The following is a 26,242-nucleotide window of genomic DNA, read 5'->3' on the forward strand; positions in this document are numbered from 1 at the left end:
ACTGTATGTCTCGTCTGTTAGTCCTACAGTAGTGTATGTCTCATCTGTTAGTCCTCCAGTAGTGTATGTCTCATCTGTTAGTCCTACAGTAGTGTATGTCTCATCTGTTGACCTACAGTAGTGTATGTCTCATTAGACCTACAGTAGTGTATGTCTCATTAGACCTACAGTAGTGTATGTCTCATCTGTTAGTCCTACAGTAGTGGATGTCTCATCTGTTGGACCTACAGTAGTGTATGTCTCATCTGTTAGACCTACAGTCTCATCTGTTAGACCTACAGTAGTGTATGTCTCATCTGTTAGTCCTACAGTAGTGTATGTCTCATCTGTTGGACCTACAGTAGTGTATGTCTCATCTGTTAGTCCTACAGTAGTGTATGTCTCATCTGTTGGACCTACAGTAGTGTATGTCTCATCTGTTAGACCTACAGTCTCATCTGTTAGACCTACAGTAGTGGATGTCTCATCTGTTGGACCTACAGTAGTGTATGTCTCATCTATTAGACCTACAGTCTCATCTGTTAGACCTACAGTAGTGTATGTCTCATCTGTTAGACCTACAGTAGTGTATGTCTCATCTGTTAGTCCTACAGTAGTGTATGTCTCATCTGTTAGTCCTACAGTAGTGTATGTCTCATCTGTTAGTCCTACAGTAGTGTATGTCTCATCTGTTAGACCTACAGTAGTGTATGTCTCATCTGTTAGTCCTACAGTAGTGTATGTCTCATCTGTTAGTCCTACAGTAGTGTATGTCGCATCTGTTAGTCCTACAGTAGTGTATGTCTCATCTGTTAGACCTACAGTAGTGTATGTCTCATCTGTTAGTCCTACAGTAGTGTATGTCTCATCTGTTGGTCCTACAGTAGTGTATGTCTCATCTGCTAGTCCTACAGTAGTGTATGTCTCATCTGTTGGACCTACAGTAGTGTATGTCTCATCTGTTAGTCCTACAGTAGTGTATGTCTCATCTGTTAGACCTAGTGTATGTCTCATCTGTTAGTCCTACAGTAGTGTATGTCTCATCTGTTGACCTACAGTAGTGTATGTCTCATTAGACCTACAGTAGTGTATGTCTCATTAGACCTACAGTAGTGTATGTCTCATCTGTTAGTCCTACAGTAGTGGATGTCTCATCTGTTAGACCTACAGTCTCATCTGTTGACCTACAGTAGTGTATGTCTCATTAGACCTACAGTAGTGTATGTCTCATTAGACCTACAGTAGTGTATGTCTCATCTGTTAGTCCTACAGTAGTGTATGTCTCATCTGTTAGTCCTACAGTAGTGTATGTCTCATCTGTTAGTCCTACAGTAGTGTATGTCTCATCTGTTAGTCCTACAGTAGTGGATGTCTCATCTGTTAGTCCTACAGTACTGTATGTCTCGTCTGTTAGTCCTACAGTAGTGTATGTCTCATCTGTTGGACCTACAGTAGTGTATGTCTCATCTGTTAGTCCTACAGTAGTGTATGTCTCATCTGTTAGTCCTCCAGTAGTGTATGTCTCATCTGTTAGTCCTACAGTAGTGTATGTCTCATCTGTTGGACCTACAGTAGTGTATGTCTCATCTGTTAGTCCTACAGTAGTGTATGTCTCATCTGTTAGTCCTCCAGTAGTGTATGTCTCATCTGTTAGTCCTACAGTAGTGTATGTCTCATCTGTTAGACCTACAGTAGTGTATGTCTCATCTGTTAGTCCTACAGTAGTGTATGTCTCATCTGTTGACCTACAGTAGTGTATGTCTCATTAGACCTACAGTAGTGTATGTCTCATTAGACCTACAGTAGTGTATGTCTCATCTGTTAGTCCTACAGTAGTGTATGTCTCATCTGTTAGTCCTCCAGTAGTGTATGTCTCATCTGTTAGTCCTACAGTAGTGTATGTCTCATCTGTTGGTCCTACAGTAGTGTATGTCTCATCTGTTAGTCCTACAGTAGTGGATGTCTCATCTGTTGGACCTACAGTAGTGTATGTCTCATCTGTTAGACCTACAGTCTCATCTGTTAGACCTACAGTAGTGTATGTCTCATCTGTTAGTCCTACAGTAGTGTATGTCTCATCTGTTAGTCCTACAGTAGTGTATGTCTCATCTGTTAGTCCTACAGTAGTGTATGTCTCATCTGTTGTCCTACAGTAGTGTATGTCTCGTCTGTTAGTCCTACAGTAGTGTATGTCTCATCTGTTAGTCCTACAGTAGTGTATGTCACATCTGTTAGTCCTACAGTAGTGTATGTCTCATCTGTTGACCTACAGTAGTGTATGTCTAATCTGTTGACCTACAGTAGTGTATGTCTCATCTGTTAGTCCTACAGTAGTGTATGTCTCATCTGTTGACCTACAGTAGTGTATGTCTCATCTGTTGACCTACAGTAGTGTATGTCTCATCTGTTGGACCTACAGTAGTGTATGTCTCATCTGTTGGACCTACAGTAGTGTATGTCTCATCTATTGAACCTACAGTGGTGTATGTCTCATCTGCTAGTCCTACAGTAGTGTATGTCTCATCTGTTGGACCAACAGTAGTGTATGTCGCATCTGTTAGTCCTACAGTAGTGTATGTCTCATCTGTTAGTCCTACAGTAGTGTATGTCTCATCTGTTAGACCTACAGTAGTGTATGTCTCATCTGTTAGTCCTACAGTAGTGTATGTCTCATCTGTTAGTCCTACAGTAGTGTATGTCTCATCTGTTAGTCCTACAGTAGTGTATGTCTCATCTGTTAGTCCTACAGTAGTGTATGTCGCATCTGTTAGTCCTACAGTAGTGTATGTCTCATCTGTTAGACCTACAGTAGTGTATGTCTCATCTGTTAGTCCTACAGTAGTGTATGTCTCATCTGTTAGTCCTACAGTAGTGTATGTCTCATCTGCTAGTCCTACAGTAGTGTATGTCTCATCTGTTGGACCTACAGTAGTGTATGTCTCATCTGTTAGTCCTACAGTAGTGTATGTCTCATCTGTTAGTCCTACAGTAGTGTATGTCTCATCTGTTGGACCTACAGTAGTGTATGTCTCATCTGTTGGACCTACAGTAGTGTATGTCTCATCTGTTAGTCCTACAGTAGTGTATGTCTCATCTGTTAGTCCTACAGTAGTGTATGTCTCATCTGTTAGTCCTACAGTAGTGTATGTCTCATCTGTTAGTCCTACAGTAGTGTATGTCTCATCTGTTAGACCTACAGTAGTGTATGTCTCATCTGTTAGTCCTACAGTAGTGTATGTCTCATCTGTTAGTCCTACAGTAGTGTATGTCTCATCTGCTAGTCCTACAGTAGTGTATGTCTCATCTGTTAGACCTACAGTAGTGTATGTCTCATCTGTTAGATCTAGTGTATGTCTCATCTGTTAGTCCTACAGTAGTGTATGTCTCATCTGTTAGTCCTACAGTAGTGTATGTCTCATCTGTTAGTCCTACAGTAGTGTATGTCTCATCTGTTAGTCCTACAGTAGTGTATGTCTCATCTGTTGGACCTACAGTAGTGTATGTCTCATCTGTTGGACCTACAGTAGTGTATGTCTCATCTGTTAGTCCTACAGTAGTGTATGTCTCATCTGTTAGTCCTACAGTAGTGTATGTCTCATCTGTTAGTCCTACAGTAGTGTATGTCTCATCTGTTAGTCCTACAGTAGTGTATGTCTCATCTGTTAGTCCTACAGTAGTGTATGTCTCATCTGTTAGTCCTACAGTAGTGTATGTCTCATCTGTTGGACCTACAGTAGTGTATGTCTCATCTGTTAGACCTACAGTAGTGTATGTCTCATCTGTTAGTCCTACAGTAGTGTATGTCTCATCTGTTAGTCCTACAGTAGTGTATGTCTCGTCTGTTAGTCCTACAGTAGTGTATGTCTCATCTATTAGACCTAGTGTATGTCTCATCTGTTAGTCCTACAGTAGTGTATGTCTCATCTGTTAGTCCTACAGTACTGTATGTCTCGTCTGTTAGTCCTACAGTAGTGTATGTCTCATCTGTTGACCTACAGTAGTGTATGTCTCATTAGACCTACAGTAGTGTATGTCTCATCTGTTAGTCCTACAGTAGTGGATGTCTCATCTGTTGGACCTACAGTAGTGTATGTCTCATCTGTTAGACCTACAGTCTCATCTGTTAGACCTACAGTAGTGTATGTCTCATCTGTTAGTCCTACAGTAGTGTATGTCTCATCTGTTGGACCTACAGTAGTGTATGTCTCATCTGTTAGTCCTACAGTAGTGTATGTCTCATCTGTTGGACCTACAGTAGTGTATGTCTCATCTGTTAGACCTACAGTCTCATCTGTTAGACCTACAGTAGTGTATGTCTCATCTGTTGGACCTACAGTAGTGTATGTCTCATCTATTAGACCTACAGTCTCATCTGTTAGACCTACAGTAGTGTATGTCTCATCTGTTAGTCCTACAGTAGTGTATGTCTCATCTGTTAGTCCTACAGTAGTGTATGTCTCATCTGTTAGACCTACAGTAGTGTATGTCTCATCTGTTAGTCCTACAGTAGTGTATGTCTCATCTGTTAGTCCTACAGTAGTGTATGTCGCATCTGTTAGTCCTACAGTAGTGTATGTCTCATCTGTTAGACCTACAGTAGTGTATGTCTCATCTGTTAGTCCTACAGTAGTGTATGTCTCATCTGTTGGTCCTACAGTAGTGTATGTCTCATCTGCTAGTCCTACAGTAGTGTATGTCTCATCTGTTGGACCTACAGTAGTGTATGTCTCATCTGTTAGTCCTACAGTAGTGTATGTCTCATCTGTTAGTCCTACAGTAGTGTATGTCTCATCTGTTGACCTACAGTAGTGTGTGTCTCATTAGACCTACAGTAGTGTATGTCTCATCTGTTAGTCCTACAGTAGTGGATGTCTCATCTGTTAGTCCTACAGTACTGTATGTCTCGTCTGTTAGTCCTACAGTAGTGTATGTCTCATCTGTTGGACCTACAGTAGTGTATGTCTCATCTGTTAGTCCTACAGTAGTGTATGTCTCATCTGTTAGTCCTCCAGTAGTGTATGTCTCATCTGTTAGTCCTACAGTAGTGTATGTCTCATCTGTTGGACCTACAGTAGTGTATGTCTCATCTGTTAGTCCTCCAGTAGTGTATGTCTCATCTGTTAGTCCTACAGTAGTGTATGTCTCATCTGTTAGACCTACAGTAGTGTATGTCTCATCTGTTAGTCCTACAGTAGTGTATGTCTCATCTGTTGACCTACAGTAGTGTATGTCTCATTAGACCTACAGTAGTGTATGTCTCATTAGACCTACAGTAGTGTATGTCTCATCTGTTAGTCCTACAGTAGTGGATGTCTCATCTGTTGGACCTACAGTAGTGTATGTCTCATCTGTTAGACCTACAGTCTCATCTGTTAGACCTACAGTAGTGTATGTCTCATCTGTTAGTCCTACAGTAGTGTATGTCTCATCTGTTAGTCCTACAGTAGTGTATGTCTCATCTGTTGTCCTACAGTAGTGTATGTCTCGTCTGTTAGTCCTACAGTAGTGTATGTCTCATCTGTTAGTCCTACAGTAGTGTATGTCTCATCTGTTAGTCCTACAGTAGTGTATGTCTCATCTGTTAGACCTACAGTAGTGTATGTCTCATCTGTTAGTCCTACAGTAGTGTATGTCTCATCTGTTAGACCTACAGTAGTGTATGTCTCATCTGTTAGTCCTACAGTAGTGTATGTCTCATCTGTTAGACCTACAGTAGTGTATGTCTCGTCTGTTAGTCCTACAGTAGTGTATGTATCATCTGTTAGTCCTACAGTAGTGTATGTCTCATCTGTTAGTCCTACAGTAGTGTATGTCTCAACTGTTAGACCTAGTGTATGTCAGATCTAAAAACAAACAACAAGCTGCACACAAATTAACTGCAGCCATGGTCCATGTATCCGACTGGTTAGAAAATGCATGCCTACACCTCAATACAAGTAAAACTGTCTGTATGTTTTTATCATGTAAACCTATATTGACTCACCAACCTGATGTTTTTGTTAAGGGAGTACAGCTCAATGTGGTCTCAGAGTTCAAATACCTCGGAATCATTCTAGATTCAAACCTAACATTCAAAAAGCATGTTAAATTAAAGTGATAAATACTGTCAAATTTAACCTGGTTAATTTCAGACACATACGACCATATTTAACAATAGAGGCAGCCAAGATCTTCATGCATGCCATGATCTTCTACCATATCATACTGTTTTACAAGCTGATCACAAGCGAATGCAATAACTCTGAGGCCACTTGAGTCCCTTTACAAAAAAACATTAAATACACTTGACCGAAAGGCCAATAGCTACCACCATTGCCATATAGTACAAAAGTACAGTTTTAAACGTTTTGCAGATGCTTGCCTAATTTTTAAGGTTCTACATGGGCTTGCACCTCCTCCACTGAGTCAGTTTATAACTCAGGAGTCAGAAGGATAGTAATAGCAGGGCAACAAGGGCAACTACTAGAGGAGACTGTGGTGTACCATTTAGACGTAGCAAGTTTGGGCAAACAGTCTTCTCGGTCAGAGCCATCCATTACTGGAATACCCTTCCTACTGATCTAAGACAGTGCAATAGCTTTCTAACTTTTAAACTTAAACTTAAGGGGTGGCTTAAACTAATTTGTGATCATGAGTAATCATACTCATTTCAGGCACTCCTCGTAAACACTGTTTTTAATTATATTCGTCACTTTGTCATGTATCTGTGTATTATCTCTTTTTGTACTGTATTGCAATGTAATGCATTTTGCTGTGCCTGCTTATCTTCTATTGTCTTGCTTTGTCTTGTATTGTCATGTACTGTATTGCCTGTTGTGTCGCTTTGTTGTGCTTGCTGATGTTTTTAATGACACTACACCATTCATTTTGTAATAGCCTGCTCAGGGACTACAGATGGAAATTAGCTCATGAGCTAACTCTGGTGCATTTACATTGATGTGGAAACTGATTTGTTGATTAATGTGCACTGTCCCTGGTAAATAAATAAATAAAAATAAATAAATCTCAGCACTTTGTTAATGCTTTGTTGTTGTTGTTGTTATTTATGTTGTTGTTATGTAAACAGGTGGGTGCTACAGATTGGTTGCGGTTGAGGTACGTCATTTGAAGCACTTTGAGCATAATGGAAAAGTGCTATTTAAAAGATCCAATTAATTATGGATGTTATAACGACGTTGTGACGAGGACAAGTAACAATCAATCACACTTTATTACAAACTTTCCTTTAAAACCGCAACATGATCATAATCAATCTTCATTCATACGATTGATATTCATCAGTATTACAGTAATAAACCCATTCCCCATCATCATCCATGCAACCAGACAGTTGTGTTCCTCCTCAAGGACACCTCAGTTCTCCAGGACAGTGTTGAATATGATTGGTGCAGGCTTCCAAATGTTCAGCCTCTTCACTTCCTGGATCTCTAGCGCCCTCTCATGGAGCCTCCATTTCTCTACATAAGACATGCTGCACAAACACAGCACATACGTCAGATTCAGAGTCAAATTCATCTAGACGTTATATACAATTTAGCACATAATCTATACTACATCATACTGTATACAGACAAGCTATTGGAAAATGAGATCAGTCAGCAATGCCTCTTTTTCAGAAAATAGCAAGACAATTGTTACAAGAATGAAGAGATTAATCTAATCTTACAGACATCTCTAAACATGTTCAATGGTGCTTAAAAAGGTGTGTGTTGTCATTGGTTACTACCCACCATGTTTTAGGAGGCACCTGGAGGGGGATGAAGGTGTCAGCTGTGAATGTAGACAGTGACCTGGGGGAAGGAGCGTTACACTGTCAGCATTAAACCACAACCTGCACATAACACATTCAAGAACACACATGCTAAAGATATGTTAACATAATGTTAAAGAATGTTGGAAAGTGGAATTCTTGCGACAACCCTACCCTAAACCCTAACCATAACCCTGACCCTAACCATAACCCTAATCTTAACTCTAACCTTAATTTTGACCATAACCATGACCTTAACCGTATTCCTAATCTTAACTCTAACCTTAACTTTGACCATAACCCTTACCTTAACCATAACCCTAAGCCTAACCCTAATCTTAACTCTAATTTTAACTTTGACCATAACCCTGACCCTAACCATAACCCTAATCTCAACCTTAATGGGGTGATGACAGAGTTGGGTCGTCCAAAGCATCCCACTTAGCATTTAGCGTTGAAGAACCTGTGATGGTCCAGTGACACTTTGCTGGACTGTAGGAAAAAATCTAAATACAATAGCGCCATCTCTTGGCCATGTATAGAATGCCATGTCTGCAGAGCAAGCAAAACATTTATAGAATAGACTAGACTAATAATAATAATAATAATTCATTAGATTTATATAGCGCTTTTCCGAGGCTCAAAGACACTAGACTGTACTAGACAAGAATAGAATAGAATAGAATAGAATAGAATAGGCTAGACTATACTAGACACAACTAGAATACAATAGAATAGACTAGAAGAAGTCCTGATTAAAAACAATGCATTATCCACATAATAACTCCAGGTAATAAAAGTGCTGACCCAAAGTTAGTTGTAGGTAATGTGGAGCCCAGTTTGTGGAAATCAGGGCTGTACTCAGGGGTCAGGTAGGGTCTGGAGCCCGGGCATGAGTGGCAGGTCAATTTGACTGCAATGGAGGAAAAACATAACACACAACATTGTTTTTCCTTAATTGCATATACTGTGTATATATATATATATATATATATATATATATATATATATATATATATATATATATATACACAGTATAGTCATAACAACATGTTGTTATAACTGGAGTTATTACATCATAACTACAAAGACCTAAAGGCAACTTAATGTCAATTGTTAACCAAACAGTTTCTTGTATTGAAAGTTTTTACGACAATTGAACAAACCAGATAAAATATAATCTGAAACTCACTTATCAAAATACATAGATGGCCTATCAGTCATGCAAAATACATAATGCTGTGTCCTCTCACCCTGGCTCTTCTCCCTCTACACCAACCACCTGATATCTCTCCACAGCTCAGTCACCTTTATGAAATATGCGGATGACACTACCATAATCGAACTCATAACAAATAATAATGAAGACAATTACCGCGAGCAGATAGCCCAAGCAGTCACTTGGTGCCTCAACAACAACCTCCAGCTCAACTCATCAAAAACACAAGAAATCATCGTAGACTTCAGGCACAGCCCCCCCCCCAAAAAAAACATCAACATCCTTGGAGAACCCATAACCATAACGGACTCCTTCAAATTCCTTGGCACTCACATCAGCAACTCCCTCAAATGGAACACCAACACAGACTTCATCACCAAAAAAGCCCACCAACGACTATTCTTTCTTAGACAGCTAAAAAAAATCAAAGTAAAACAAAAACTCCTCCTTCAGTTCTACACCGCCATCATTGAGAGCATACTCACCTCATCTATCACAGTTTGGTACGGCAGCTCGGACAGTAAATCAAAAAGGAAACTACAGCAAATAGTAAGGAAATCATCCAAGATCATCGGCACCCCTCTCCCATCAGTTGAATCACTGCATCTCAAACGCACCACAAATAGAGCACATAAAATTATCTCTGACCCCTCCCACCCTGCTCACCACCTGTTTCAACTGTTGCCCTCTGGACGGCGCTACCGATCCCTGGCCACCAAAACATCACGTTTCAAAAACAGTTTTTTCCCCTCTGCCATAAGGACTCTCAACACCTGACTCACTGCACTGTATAAATTGTAAATTGTAAATATGTTCTTGTCTTGTCTTGTGGTTATGTGTGTTCATGTCCATGTAGTAATAGTCATGTACAATGTGTGTATGTTTTTTGACACTGCTGTTTGAGCTGTACCGACAACAAATTCCACCGACCTAGGTCGTGTGGTCATTAAACTATTCATTCATTCATTCATTCATTCATTCATTCATAAGTGGCCTATCAGTCATGTTAATAAAATAATAATATTATTATGATTTTATTTATTTTAAGCTATGTTTTGGGGGAAAAAGTTATCTCAAAGCACTTGACAAGATGTGACTTGATATAACTCATGCATGACTTATACTTCCAACAACATTCAGACAATTATCACAAACTGTACATCTACAGAAGCGGAGGCTGGAGGTAGGAATCGGAGACCAGGCTCACTGTAATGCATGGAATGGAATGAGGAATGGGATCAAAACATGTGCATTACAATGAGCCCCGTCCTCCGATTTCTACCTCCACCAGCCTCCCCTGGTCTCATTACATTCTTGGCATTTAGCACTTTATCCAAAACAACTTACAACAAATACATTTGTCTAAGTAAGTGAATCCATCAATCCATCATCATAAGAAATCTATGCAAGGGCCAGGGGCCATTAGCAGTCACAGTGCTAGAAGGTCTCCACACACCTGGTTTCTTCCTCCCGATGGTGGCCTCTAGCGTCCTCTCCAAGGAGCACCTCAGGGCTCTGTGGTGGTCACCTCCATCCAGGAGGCACCTCTTCCCAGCGTGGAAGGTTCTGGGCTGGCCAAAGTTGGGGTAGAATGTCCACTCGGTTTGGGACACCATGTTAGCCTCTACAAAAACATATTGGATCGAAATTATGGAATTACTATGAAATTACTTCCAAGACATTTTGATCACCCAAATGTCACATGTCTAGGTTTTGATATGATTTGAAAACAGAGGGTACTCTAACAATGGATGACATCATGAAGTCGCCTTTGTGATGTCATACTGTATACTGTGCATTTTCTTCCTTCTACTAGCATTGTTATTGCCAATGGCCCCTGGTCCTAGCGTAGATTTATTTTTCTTATGACGACTAATGTATAGATGTTTCACCTACTTAGACAAATGTATTTGTTGCAAGTCGCTTTGGACAAAAGTTTATGCTAAATGCCAAAAATGTAAATGTAATGTAAGTGGTAATCATCACATATCAACATGGTGATGTTTATGACAGACTACTGAATCACAAGAGTCATTCCCTCTGCTGCATTGTGAGAGGATGAGATGCCCATTTTTTTTCTAAACATAATAAAATACAGTATGTAGACACAAAAAGGGTGAATTAAAAGTTACAAGAAACAAAGAGACATAAAGGTAACGAGGTGAACAAAGACCAGCTTTCTACTCGTTGTTTTAGCCCAGAAGACTCACGTGGGAATAACCTCTGCAGCCTGGTGTGTTCTGGGAAACTGATGTCTTTGATCTGGGGGAGATGAGCATCACTGTAGCGAGGCTCAGGCAGCCACCGCAGACGAGACCTCCAGTCTATGTCACACCTAGGGTAGAGTAGAATAGAATAGAATAGAGTATAGTAGGGTATACGGTAAGTAGTAGAGTAGAGTAGAGTAAGGGTATGGTAAGATAGAGTATAGTAAGATAGAGTAGAGTAGGGTAGAGTAAGGGTATGGTAAGATAGAGTAGAGTAGGGTACGGTAGAGTAGTGTAGAGCAGGGTAGAGTAGAGGACAGTATAAGAAAGTAAAGTGGATCAATGTTCTCCAACACTAATACTGTATGTACAGAACAGCGCTGTCAGAATACCATTGTGACACACCATACTCAGTACTCTAGAACTGTTCCGTCTCCATGGACCCAGATAACAGTCACAATGGTTCTGCCCAGATACACTTCAGAGTGATGGGAACAGGGATCTCAGATGACCAAAGACACTTACCAACACGCATTTTCCTGTTTGGTCTCATGGTCAGCAAAAAAGGTTCTCATTCAAGTCAGGCCTAAACACTCAGCTCTTTAGCCTTCCTCTACAGTAGGTTGATTTTGGTTACGGTTACCACATTTATCTATCAATATTTCACAAAGTAAATACAAGACAAACTTTAAATGTATGTATTTTAATGGAATGTTTTATTGTAAGTCTATTCTTCCGCTGAATAGTTGTTTATCGGTTGCTAAGCAACGGTAAGAATGTAACTTCGATAACGGTATATAAACGCGGAGTAATATGAAAAGATCTGTCAACATTCCATTTAGCCGTGCGTATATCATGGATATTGGCAAGGCTGGACAACCGGATCTATCCGTTGTATAATGTTGAATAGTTACTAATGGTCGTGAATAGTTACCACAGTTACCATTGTTACAGTAACATAAATGACTGCAAGAGATTACATCAAAGGAATACTGAGATAGATTGATAAGTAAAATTTACTTTTCTCAGAGGGAACACTTGTCATACACTAACACCCTCACATGTAAAAAAAACTAGACTAAAATGTTATGAGTTTTCGTCGACTAAAACTAAGAAGGATAAAATGGACTAAGTGTGACTAAAACTAACATGCATTTTCATTTAAATCTAAAATAGCTGCCAAAATGAACACTGAACTAAACTACTGTAGGCCTGCTATAACCAAACTGTACAAAAAGAGACAGCACACATGGTAGGTATGTATGCCCTACTTCATAAATATATGTTTATAATCCATTTAAACCATAGTGGGCCTACGTGTACCCTTTGAATGTGAACATTCAACCAAGGTTCAAATGCTGTTCAGTTGTCGGTCACTCACTCGGTTAGCTTGGGTTGTATATGCCGTATGTGCGGTCTGTACTCTTTGGGAAGCTGGTCCGAAGCGCCGAGACAACAATGCATCCGGAGCCGGTGAGCTTTTACGCAAGAGTTCGTGAAGTCATATTTTGTGAAAATACTTTAACCTGAAATTCTACATGACGTAAGATACGTTTGGTGGTTCTCAAAGTTGTTTGAAATGCAGCAGTCCAGAATATCCAACATCATCAGGCATCAGTGATGCCGGTAACGCGATACTAAGTATCGCGATACTCTAATCTGATTACTTTTCCCAGTAACGAGTATTCTATCGCGATACTATTTCCAAATCAGTAATCTGATTAAAGTTACTTATTCGAGTGACTGTGCGTTACTATTGCGTTACTACCTCATAACTTAGGCTAAATGCAGTATTTCTTTGTAATGTTCGATAGTAAACAAACATTTATTGCTTTTCTCGCGTCTTGGGGAGTGACGTCAGTGATCACGTTTTCAACACGAGGTGCAGCAGAATCGCTCACGTGTATCACCACGCTGATTGCACAGTGTAAACAGAAGCGTATAATGGAGCGAGAACAGAGATATGCGTTAAATAGCTGGAAATATAGGGATTATTTTGAGTTTGTGTCAGCAAAGGATGACAAGAACATAAATGTTCGTTGTACACTCTGTGCTGGAAAGAAAATATTGTCCTGTGGTAAAACCACAACATCAAATTTAAAGAAACATTTGGAATCTCTGCACAGCACAGTCAAGCTCGCGGAGAAAGTCCCAGAGACCGCGGCCTCGACTTCTGCGGGAGGTCCCACACCGCTCAAGCAACAAAAGCTGGACTTCAGTAGGCCTACAAAATCACAACCTGTAAGTGTGGGAGAGTTGAATAAATTGGTCGGGCGGTATGTTGTAGAGGAAATGCTGCCCATAAACACAGTTGACTCGCCCTCTTTCCGTGCCATCATTAACAAGATCCCCACTACTACCAATGCCGAGCTACCTCACAGAACATCTTTTTCTTCGTACTTGGAGAAGGAGTATGCAGAGATGGAAAAACATCTGAAGGCTGCGCTGAACGAGGTCGACTATGTGTCAACTACAGCGGACATTTGGACAGCTAACAATAGGAGCTATATGGGAGTAACGCTCCACTGGATTAGTAGATCCACATTAGACCGCAACAAGGCTGCATTGGCGTGTAGGAGAATCCGCGGTAGACACACGTATGATGTTATTGGTGCAGAAATCGAAAACATTCACTCTTCATATGGACTAATCAACAAAGTAGTAGCAACAGTGACAGATAATGGATCTAACTTTGTCAAGGCATTTCAAGTCTATCAGCCTGCTGTCACAGAGTCCGATGATGAGACGGTGGAGGAGGCCACGGATGATGTCACTTTTTTAGATGTGTCAGAAATCCTATCAGCTGAGGATGATAGTGATGGCCAGCTGATTCTTCCCCCGCACCAAAGGTGTGCTTCACATACCCTCAACCTTATTTCTACAAGTGATGTGGAGAAGTACATCACTTCCAAACCAGAGAGCAAGGCTGTGTATAGGAGCAGCACAGCAAAATGCACAGCTCTCTGGACGAAAGCAAGCCGATCTACCGTTGCGTCAGAAACGGTGGAGGAGGTTAACAAAAGAAAGCTCCTGGTACCGACATCCACAAGGTGGAATTCCTTTTACGAAGCCATAAAGAGAATCGCAGAAATCCCCATGAATGAGCTGACTACTCTGTGCAACAAGCTGGGAGTGAAGTGCTTCAAAGACCAGGAGTACCAGTACCTGCATGAGTACTGTACCGTCATGAAGCCTCTAACTATAGCACTGGATATCCTACAAGGTGACTGTCCGTATGGGACTTTACTGCCCACACTTGAAGTCCTGATGCAGAAGACCCTTGCTGTGAAAGACACCCTATCCAAGATGACTGCAGGCCTTCCAGATGCCATAGTGCAGGTATGCTATGTTGTTCCATCTTAAAGATAAATAAATACATTTTCATTGCACTATTCATGAACATGGAGCAGAGTCACACCATACTGCAGTATGTAGGTTGTCAGTTGCACAAACTAATTGCATACATAATTAGTAAATAAAGGTATAAATAATAGACCTTATAGGCTACAACTAGATAATAATAAACATATCAAATTATATCTTTCAGGCTATCCAGACTCGTTTTGCCAGTGTGCTGGACAACAAAGATGCCCTTCTCGCAGCTGCTAGTTGTCCAAAATTCAAACTCCGATGGCTGAGAGATGAAGGTAGGAGGGAGCAAGTAAAGGAGCTTCTCACAGCAGAATGTCGCAAAACTGCTCCTGCAGCACAGAGCCCTGCCAGTGTACCCACCACGACTGCCAACCAAGGCGAGATGGACTTTTTTGCTTTTGAGGCGGAGCCAGAGGAGACCTACTCGGCAGAAAAGGAAGTCATGGACTACTTGAGGTCAGGGCATGAGCTTCAGATTCTGAATCAGTATCCAAACATTAAGAACATTTTCTTGAAGTATAACACTCCAACCCCATCTAGCGCTCCTGTAGAGCGGCTCTTTAGTCTGGGAGGTTTGGTGCTCACGCCTAGAAGGAACAGACTTTCTGACAAGAGGTTTGAGAAGCTTCTGTTAATGAGATACAACCACTGGTTTACTCGCCCCTTTCCACTGTTTCACTCATAGTGTGTTCATGGCCTCCATAGCGTGTTCATGGCCTCCATAGCGTGTTCATGGCCTCCATAGCGTGTTCATGGCCTCCTTCCAGTCTTGACAGCTGAGTTCACTCTTCATTGATAAACTCAGACTCACCCAGTTTAGGATTAGGATTATATTAGGATCATATCTGAATGGTCAGGGTAGGTTTTAGGTTTTGTGAAACCACTCCTTGCTAGTTACTGTGTTAAATAAAGATTATATTTATTTTATTGTTTAAAAACAAGTATTTATGTTGGGTGAGGCAAAGAAAGACTCTTTATTTTGTTGTTTTAAGTTATTGTTTAAAGTTTAATTATGTAATTTAAGTTACTGTTAAAATAAAGTGAGTTTTGGCAAAACCAGTTTTCATTTTTATGTTGCGGGGGGGGGGGGGGGGGTCGGGTGCCTAGGCAGCTGCCAATAGTAACTAAAAAAGTAACTAGTAATCTAACTTAGTTACTTTTTAAATCAAGTAATCAGTAAAGTAACTAGATTACTTTTTAAAGGAGTAATCAGTAATCAGTAATCAGAATACTTTTTCAAAGTAACTGTGGCAACACTGTCAGGCATACATACAACCAAGTCGCTCGCTGTCGAGACCCAAACACAGAAGTGACAGCCGTTGCTAGGAGAAAGGGACACTCTTCGTGTGAGGGTAAAGTGGAGGGTTTATTATAGCAGAGCGTACATTTAACCTAGTAGGCTATATACGCTTTGCTATAGACAAAACAAACAAACAAACAAACAAACAAACAAAAATGATACACCATAATGTCTCGTCATAATTGGCTTTTTTTGCGCGACGAATCGTGCACTCACTGTACTTCTGTCTAAAAAGCGGCGATAGTTAGCCTACATTACATTTTAAAGTCACAAGATGGCGCCAACAGATAATGCCTAGATGTGCTAATATTTTTTTGTGGGGGTGAAATGGCCTCAAAGATAGTATTTTGATCACGGCAAGTTATAATACATTTCAAAGGATGGGCTTACACCCTATACAGGAGCACACAGTATCATGGGTGTAATTAGGCAATTCACACCAGTTCACATTGACTGAAATCACCAGTGATATCCCATTGCTTTGGCGTTATGTGATTCATAAATGTGCACTCATGTGAAAAATAAGTTCTTTGGGTTCTTCATGACGCCGTTGAGGTGCAATGAAGTCATTTATAGAACCATTTCATCAAGGTGGTCTTTTTTTGGAACCTGTTTCACCATCAAAACGGTGTAGGCAGCTACTTGTTAAAGATAAAACATACACAATTGAACCATTTTGAACAATTGTTTAGGCCTACCTGAGACTACAATATGACCACCTGAGTTTCTTAAGACAAACACGGTTCCTCGATTCATACACGGCACCATACCTGGTTCTATTTAGAACCATTTAGAGAACGACATGGGTCTTTCATAGGAACCCTGTAAAATAGTTCTAAATAGCACTATAGATATCAAAGCATAGACTATTTTGTTTTGTTATAGAACTGTCCGTTTTAAGATTGTGGTTCATCTAGCTACACAAATACAAACACTTATATATTACACTACTGCTGACTACTGTATCAATCGTTAAGAAAAAGGCATGTGCTTTTGTCGGCTAGAGTACGGCTAACACTCTCGCCTTGGACCTATGCCTACTACAGTCTAGTAGCTTGGACGCTGGCCCTTTAAATCCACCTGTTACGGCGCCACTGCCTGCGCCTTCGGTTTGGTGGAGCTGTACGGTAACGGCGGCTTGAAGACGGCGGATAGAAGTGTCGACTACGCGTAGTGTGGAGTGTAGCGAGCTTTGGGGAGCTCTTGTTTTTGATGGCATCACATGGTACAATTATTTCTCTTCAGTGGCAGAGTGGATTACCTTTGCTGGTCACATGACACCTTCTTATCGGGCATGTCTTTGCGCATAATCTGGATCTCTTAATATTATTATTTTTTTTAGACGTCGGTTGGACTCATATGTGTTTCTATTCGCATATTGAGGGATTTCTTTTTACATATCGGCGTTTTCATCATGTCGGGTCTCCTGCTAAGATGTTTTAATTGAGAAGCTCAGCGGCAACACGTTTGACTTCAAAGTGAGAGATCGCGAACCGCGAAAACGGACGCGCGTTACGGTGGAGAGGGACTGAGACATTCTGCAACAATTTGTTGAAAATACACTGGACAAAGTGATGGTGTCGTTACCGTCTCCGTTGGCCATGGCACCATAATTAATTGTACTTTTTTTCTGGGAGGGTTTGATCCACGTGTTGTTCAATGATGTTCACCTTTGCTGCCTTCTGCTATATGCTGTCACTGGTCCTCTGCGCTTCCCTCATCTTCTTCGCGATATGGCATGTAAGTGTGGATTCGTGACTTCTTCCGATTCATGACGTTTAGAATTTGTTACGGGTAGATCAAAGTCGTAAGTCATTCGGGGAATCGAGTCGGGGAGATGAAAAACGGGGTAGCCTATTGTGCGTAATTGTGTCAGACGTTTCCCCTCGTGCGCAAGTCACCAAATAGCCTACTGTACAATATGTCATGTAGCTATTTAAATGGTCCCGTTTCGGTGTCCGTCCTTCCACCCGTAGAAACTCCACAAGCTGCGTCTGGGTAAACGTTTTCTCATCCTCTAATATGACAGGTGCGCGCCTGTGTCTTGAGAAGCGATGAGCCCCGATACAGCGTCCCCGGCAGCCAGCATGCATCTCCATCCAATTCAGCATCTACAAAGCTAAAACCGACTAGATTTTAAATTATTTAATTTATTACATTTTATTTGTATTATCATGTTTGCAGACCTATTTCAGTCGATTGAACGGTCCCTCCAACATTCTACAGCACCGTTGAATGACATACACAGCGGAATGATTGATTGAACCAATAACAATACGCGTCGCTCAGGATCAATTAAGACAGACGCTGTATACGCTGTTCCAATTGAGCCTATTTCTATCCCTGTTCCTCTGTTCTATTTTTTATTTTTTTTGTGTGTGTCTTTGTTCAAACCGAGACGAGAGACTGTGCAACACAGAGACGTCAATAGGAACGATACACCACATTTGTAATGATAATCAAATTATTTGCTCTTGGAGCGCTCTATCGCTCACGCAGGGCTTTGTGTAAAGGCAGATTTGGGTCAGGACTCACAGCCTATTGCCCCGGGCTTGCCTTTGCATAGCAACAACAAACCTGAGAATGGAGACTGAGAGACTGAGCATCAGGTTTGCTGAACCCAGTCAATTACAGCCATGGCATATGTCTGTCTGTCTGTCTGTCTGTCTGTCCGTCTGTGCGTCTGTCCGTCTGTGAATCTGTCTGTGAATCGGTCTGTCTGTCTGTCTGTCTGTGAGTCTCACAGAGGACCAACAGACACTGACAGATACAGTAGTCATGCTCCTATCACTTGCAGGCCTACTTGTAAAATAGATATATATCTCTCTGTGACTCATATATCAAAAAGAAGATACCATCACATCTGTAATGAGACGAGAGAATGAGAGAATACAGTACAGTATGTTTAAAGGGGCAATCTGGGATTGGTACATCAATTTTCTAACGTTTCAATGAATTATACTTGAAGAGTATAACTTATGAATGCCTCATGACATGAACATGGTTGAAGTGTCTTACCGCATCAGAACCCCAAAACATAAGCTTGTTTTACTCCACTGATTGTAAACAATGTCATTGTGAAGGAACATTATATAGCTTCAAAACATGGATAACACTATCACATCGATATATCACCATAGTCAGTCATTTCAACCATACCGTAAAACACCATCTATGCATTTGAGAGCGGTTACATTCCTCCAGCCCCATCCCTCAGCTGTATCCCAGTGGAATATATATATTATTTTTTGTATATTTTTTTAGGGCATTTCTGCTTTAACGGGATAGAGACAGGAGAGATTGACAGGAAGGGTGGGTGAGAGAGAGAGGAGGGATGACATGCAGGATATGCCGACAGCCCGAATCTAACCAGGGACCCTGCGATTACATGGCTGACGCCTTAGTGTGCTAGGCCACCAAGCGCCCCCCAGAGAGACCGCTTTTTTATTATTGTTTGAAACCCAGCTTCCTCCTTTAATGCAGGCCTATAAGAACTGAGGGAATATCTGTCAGATAAACCACAACACACAGCCACATGTAGTCATTGTTTGTGCTGTCTTGACCAGGGGCTCCCTCGTTAAAGACATCTCACTGGGACCTCTCCAGATACACCAAGGATAGATAAAACGATAGACAAAAGGAGAGATAAAACGATTGATACCATCAAAGGAAGATTTCAGAAGACACCGTCACATGATCCCATCTGTAATGAGAATGAGATGAAGGGATGAGAGAAGAAGAAGAAGAAGAGGAAGATAGAAGTTTATTAGAGGTTATTTGATGTTTTCATCTTCTCCAGTCTTCACATTCCTGCTGTAGATGTGTTATACTGCTTCTGGTGGCAGAGTGGAGATGTCTGCAGTTCAGCAGGCCGACTCCCATTCATTCACAGACACACACACACACACACACACAGACACACACACAGACAGACAGACACACACACGCTCGCTCACTCGCGCACACGCACGCACACACACACACACACACACACACACACAGCACGCATACACAAAGACACAGACAGAGACACAGTGTGTGTGTGTGTGTCTGTGAATGAATGAGATTCAGTGTGTGTGTTTACTTGCGTGCACATTTGCTTGTGCGTGTGTGTGTGTGTGTGTTTTTCAATTCTGAATAACCTTAGAATAGAGACAGACAGACACACACACACAAACACAGACGCACAGAGACGGTGTGTGTGTGTGTGTGTGTGTGTGTGTCTGTGAATGAATGAGATTCAGTGTGTGTGTGTGTGTCTGTGTGTGTTTGCTTGCATGCATATTTGCATATGCGTGTGTGTGTGTGTGTGTGTGTTTATCAATTCTGAATAACCTTAGAATAGAGACAGACAGACACACACACAAACACACACAGATGCACAGAGACGGTGTGGGTGTGGGTGTCTCTATTCTAAGGTCATTCAAAGTTGAAAAACATGCACACACAAACACACACAGACACACACACACACAGCACAAAATGAGAATAGCCTGTCATATATAGTCTAGGGGCATGTGAAATAGATGTATTTTGAATGGGCTGCCCCTATAACATTAATTAAGCCTGCCTTTGTGTTTCCTCCAGTCAGCATCTGAGTGACTTTAACTCAGTGGTGTCCTCTTCAGTCTGACACTGTAATGTCTCCATGCAAGGTATACAACCATGGTTAAACTCTGTTTCATCAGTCAATCATATCTGACAACTGTACACACTGTATTTGTTATTTATGTTATGTATATGTATTTATTTATCATTCTGCGCCTGCGCCTGTGTCTGTCTATGTCTGTGTTCATTCTATTTCATTCTAATTCTATATATCTAGCTGCTCTACTTGTTCATGTCCCGAAGAGCTGACGGTATATATACACTTCTCTATAAAGATGTTATAGCTGAAGCTATATACACTTCTCTATAGAGATGTTACTTATAATCATATAGAGTTGAGGGTATATACACTTCTCTATAGAGATGTTACTTATAATCATATAGAGTTGAGGGTATATACACTTCTCTATAGAGGTGTTATAATCATATAGAGTTGAGGGTATATACACTTCTCTATAGAGATGTTATAATCATATAGAGCTGAGGGTATATACACTTCTCTATAGAGATGTTATAATCATATAGAGCTGAGGGTATATAAACTCCTCTCTGAAGGTGTTTTATGCGTTCCTCAGGTCTAAAGGTAGTCAGTCAGTCAGTCAGTCTCTCAGTCAGTCAGTCAGTCAGTCAGTCAGTCAGTCAAGGACAGCTGATAACATGTATCACTGCGTCCCAACAGGCCTTCCCATGGGGCACTGGGCCTGTACTGTTCGCTACGGTAGTGGAGGCATCAGTGACAGATGTGAGGAGAATCAGGAAGTACTGTGACTGATGGATACGGCTCGTTGAGATGTCATGTCCAAGGCCTCAGACACAGACACAGATTCACTGAATCTGCTCTCCCAAGTCAGACACCAGACCAGGGACGAAGGCTGAACATTTGCCGATTGACTAAAATATTTGCAGTAATGATTATGAACGTGCATTTTCTCTGTAAAACTAAACTGAGTACAAAGAATTATAATAACTATGAAAATAATCAAACATCTATTCTAGACTAAAACACCAAATGACACTAAAAAACGAGTTTTAGTGGGATCAGCACTTGTAGTCTATTGGAGAGATCTGGGAGAGGTCTTTTGGTCGTTTTTCCTTTGACCAAAAAGATGAATATCTCCATAACAACGGACACACCTCATACATGAAACAGAGACTGAATCCTGTGTCTGTCTGCAGTGAAACACATGTGACAAAGACACGTTGAAGATCAGTATTCATATGATTCATCTGGTCGTTACCACTTGACCCTACCCGCGTTACGAGATAAATTAAACGGTGATACCAAATCAATTGGCTGACCGAGACCTAGGCCAAGGTGAATCAATAGCGAGATAATCCTATTGGCTGTTCCCTGATAGTCACTCAGTCTAGTCCACTACGACCACTCACACCTCTCTGGCGAGGTTCTAACCAGATTGAACGATCTGGACCAGGATGAGGGGTTTAATCAATCTGGCTGTAATCCCAGTTACACCATCACTCAGGGGACTGCGTGTAGCAGGAGATTAGAGGGTGTTTTAATTAACATACAAGGTGAGGCGCGTTCATCCTACCGTGTCCGCCACTCACGGACAGGGACGGTTATTATTGCATGAGTGGTTTCCTCCAGCGTTCCAGGCGGCGTGTTCCCGAGCGTGTCCTGAGGGTCATCAGAGTGTGTCTGTGTGAACCCCCCCCGTCATGCATCACCGTTCGTGGTTGATGGCGAGACCCCTCCCTCTGTAGCAGCAGGGGAGGCTGGTGGAGGTAGAAATCGGAGGACAGGCTCTTTGTAATAAATGGAACGGAACGAGGAACGGTATCAAACGCACGCAGTCGAAATCGGAGGACGGGCTCATTGTGACGCATGGAACGGAATGAGGGATGGGAACACCTCCCCTGGTGTGTATATATGAGGTAGATATCCACTGGTGGAACAGAGGGCATATGTGAAGTTAACTTTATAAAAAAAAAATTGGGGGGCATGAGTCAGTCATGATTCACAGGCCCAAACTCACACACACACACACGCGCGCGTGCGCGCACACACACACACCACTGATGGGCTCACAGTGATTCTCTAACAAGTACAGGACAGGATTTATTTCAGGGCCTAACGGGGGTGTAGCATGAAGGATCTTTCACACCAGTAAATTCGCACACGCATCTACCCAACGACACTGCCCTCGGAGGGACAGGAAGCTGTCTGGTGTGGCAGGAAGTTCCAGCTTGTTTTTCCTAATATGACACAGTAGAACATAACCCTTTACTCTGCAGCCCTCAGACTCTCTGATGAATAGTTAGGGCTAAGTTACTCTTGCCCGTCTCCTAGAACATAGATGGATCTTCTAGCATTGTGACTGCCAACGGCCCCTGGCCCTAGCATATATTACTTTTTCTTACGATGACTGTGATGGATAGATGATTCACTTACTTAGACAAATGGATTCGTTTGTAAGTCGCTTTGGATAAAGGCGTCTGCTAAACGCCTAAAATGTAAATGATGATGGATCTTTGTGAAGCCGGTCCAAATTCAACACCTGGTTTGGTTTCACAGCAGCAGCTCTGTCAGAGGGTCAGGTTCTATTTGCCTAGCAGAGGTGGTTTGGAACCGCTCTCCCATGGTCGGTAGCCTCGCCTGTATAGCAACGGTGGCTTTAGCTTACCGGGCTACGGCCCCATGCTGAAGAGGGAGACCCCAGGTTCAAATCCCCTCGCGGGTCACATTCCCTCTGCCTGGTTGCACATTGTGTTCCTCATGTTCATTAATCTCCCATCGCCGGTCATCCATCAGCTTGACATCACTTACATCCACATCGCTGCTCTCTCATTGCTACGCTGACCTGCACATACGAATCTAGCTGTTTACCAACCAACCCAATCCCACCCCCTCCTCTCCTCCTCCTCTCCTGGCAGGAGATAGGATGTGTTTTGCTGCTCCGAGCCGGAGGAGAGAATAAACCCTGTCCTTGTCTCTCTCTGCCAGGCTGGCCTGTAGAGATATGGGCTGGGCCAGGCATACACAGATGTGAGCGTGTCTAAGACCACTCAACCATGAGGTCGCGGAACCAAAGCAGCCTCCCGCCGCCCCCCCCCCCCCCCCCTTCACAAGTCCCCACCTCACAGGGGTCGCTGGAGCGGTGTGGGGGAGGGGGGGGGGGGGGGGTATGAGCCTCAGGAAAACAACAACAGAACCTTCTCCTGAAGTGGATCACAGCTGCGGGGAATCAGTTATGCTGTCTGTCCTCCCCTCTGAAGAGGAGGAGGAGGAGCAGGAGGTGGACCGTACGAGAGTCCCAGTACGTATAGGAACACGACAAACTCAGTGTGTCGTCAGTACAGTGGAACGAAGTTATTGAGCGTCAGCCATCTTCGAAAAATGGAAAGGAAATTCCCTTGGCTGCTGGTGTTCTGCAGACCTAAAAAAGATCTGAGGAAAAGGGAGAGAGAGGGGGGAAAAAAAGTTAAATAGGAAGAAACGATGAAGAAGATAAGGAGAAAGGAAGTCGGCCTCAATGAAAGCCATGAAGGATTATATTAAATTAGATTCAACTTTATTGTTGTTGCAGAGTACAAGTACCAGACAACGAAATGCAGTGTAGCATCTAACCAGAAGTGCAAATAGTGATATGGTGCAAAGACATGATAGTGTAGACAAAATAGGATATGTACACTTATGAAATGAAAGTATGGTATGATAAGTACAGTAGGTACATACAAGAGATGTGTACAGTTGTGCACAGTTGTGTACAGCTATGGTATGATGTGTACAGTATGGTGTAAACGGAACAGGGGCGAAAACGGATGATAATAAACGAGGACCATGTGCTCTTCTCCACGCTACGTTTTTTTCTGTTTGTTCAGTTGAGTGTGTTGCTGTGGAGAGGCGGGAGCGATGTTTCGGCTCCTGGTCGCCATTTTCAGTCGCGAGTTCTCGCTGTGGCGCTGCAGCCAGCTTCTAACTGGTTTACCATAAGTCCTCTAATATTGGCCGGGGCCTTTATTTACTGAGCAGCAGAGAGCACCAGGCCTTTGTTGGAGGCAAGCTTATATTAGAGGGAGGCCTTTATTTCTTAAAATCAAACTCTCATGGACATACTCCCACTGCCAAAGACGCCAATTGGCGTCTTATAGAATAGTAACGTTGACTGCCAAAGACGCCAATTGGCGTCTTATAGATTTTTTATTTTTTTTTCGCGGGGATCGCGTTATTGACATGTTCTACACCTAGCGAGTGAATTTCAGACTTGGGTGTAATGTATTTCGGTCCCAGATGGGGGCAGTAGTTCGATAAAAGCCTGGAGAAGGAAGTGGCTTGCTGTGGGTTGTAGTAATGGCGAAACGGATCAGGGTATGTGCCAAACGCGGCGCGGAGCATTGCGGCGCGGAGCATTGCGGAGCATCGCGGAGCATCGCGGCCATCGCGCGACTCTTCAAACAGTTCAGAGTCGGATGATACAGAAAAAGTGCAGAAAAAAAAAAAAAAAAAAATCTGCAGAAAAAGCTCGTTTTCTCTGTTTATTGGTCAAAATCAGGTGTTTTTGCTGAAACCACCCTATGTTCTACGGCCGATTTCTAAACACTCAAAGAGGCTAGAAACAAACTTTCTTTTTCTGATGAAAGAAGAGAGTCTAAAGTTTTGGTAGATATGTTCAATGTTTATGTAGTCCGAAAAGTCAATATTTGGTGGGTCTTCAAAGTTCAGCGAAAATGCCCCAAAAGTCTGGCAGTGTGGAGCGCTCCGCTCTGAACATGGCTGGCAGTCAAAGAGTTAATTTTCTGACTTTATTGCAAAACATTGCACAAACCAATCACAAAGCAAATACATTAACTTAACAGTTAAGTTATCGTAATAATGATCTGATTACCAATAAACTGGAATACCACAGGTATTAACAAAATGTAACATAAATGCTCAATGCCACATAAAAACAAAACAAAACAAATGGCAGACTGGCCAGTTTACAGCACAGTCAACAAGAATCAATACGGTGAAAAATATATTCACAGTGAAAATATGCCCTGTGTCATCCAACAAAACAAATCAGAAAGGCCTACCGGTATGTAAACAGACCGTTTACAGCATATACCAGATTAAACTGTTATATTAACAATAACCGGAGTGAAAGCTTGTTGCGTTTCATACATTTTTTGAGCCAGCCCCTGTTAGCCACTAACTCCTTGCCGGCATCATCACCCACTGAAGAGTAGATCTCTTTGTTTTGTATCATTTGCCTCAAGACTCAGTTGTGTTTGTCCCGCATTGAGTAGATCCAGTGTGAAAGTTTAGCTTTTAGCTCCAAGCTAACTTTCTTTCTTTTTGTGGCACTGGTACGTTAATACAAGCTACCGTAGTTACATTATATAACAGGCACCAGGAGTTTACTGTATTAACCGTCTGGTTTATACCAGATATTACGTCTGTTTTCTTTCTTAATTTTTTGACCTGGTCTGTATTGGAGGCCGGCCTGTGTTGACCATGCCCCCGGCCATTATAAGAGACTGGCATTTAATGGAATAGTGGCCACTATTAGAGGATTTACGGTAATCATACTTCTGATTGATCTTTCTCTGGGCTTGGTGACGAATGGACGTGTAGAAAATTAAACCGTCTTGAGCAGGTTTTAAAACTTGCATGAATAATTCAACAGAGCTGCTCAATTATTTACATGGTACTTGTAGTCTTTTGCATCGGAATCTATGTTCTCTGGGTAACAGTTTTTTTTTTATGCTGTCGTTTCTATATGAATGCCTTAAGTTGTGTGATAAATATGTGGGATAGGGTTTGCACACACACACGCGCGCGCACACACACACACACACACACA

General features: G+C 41.9%; 2 protein-coding genes across 2 annotated transcripts in view; one reads left to right on the plus strand and one right to left on the minus strand.

The window, feature by feature from the left end:
- Positions 1-7,332: 7,332 nt before the first annotated feature.
- On the minus strand, positions 7,333-12,619 carry spats1 (spermatogenesis associated serine rich 1; the record flags this gene model as incomplete). Its single annotated transcript, XM_080524037.1, has 6 exons — positions 7,333-7,450; positions 7,710-7,769; positions 8,537-8,642; positions 10,405-10,572; positions 11,159-11,283; positions 12,537-12,619. The coding sequence occupies 6 exons, from the start codon at positions 12,617-12,619 to the stop codon at positions 7,333-7,335; spliced, it is 660 nt and encodes a 219-aa protein (XP_080380163.1).
- A 4,867-nt stretch (positions 12,620-17,486) lies between these two features.
- cnih3 (cornichon family AMPA receptor auxiliary protein 3) overlaps positions 17,487-26,242 on the plus strand; it is a gene marked incomplete at both ends in the record, with an annotated part of 57,679 nt that continues 48,923 nt past the window's right edge. The window contains one exon of the mRNA XM_080531131.1: positions 17,487-17,567. Within this exon, the coding sequence (XP_080387257.1) occupies positions 17,487-17,567 (81 nt within the window). The remainder of the gene's footprint in view (positions 17,568-26,242) is intronic.

This window comes from Nansenia antarctica, assembly GCF_963989245.1.
Source record: "Nansenia antarctica genome assembly, chromosome: 1".
In the NCBI taxonomy this organism is placed as follows: domain Eukaryota; kingdom Metazoa; phylum Chordata; class Actinopteri; order Argentiniformes; family Microstomatidae; genus Nansenia; species Nansenia antarctica.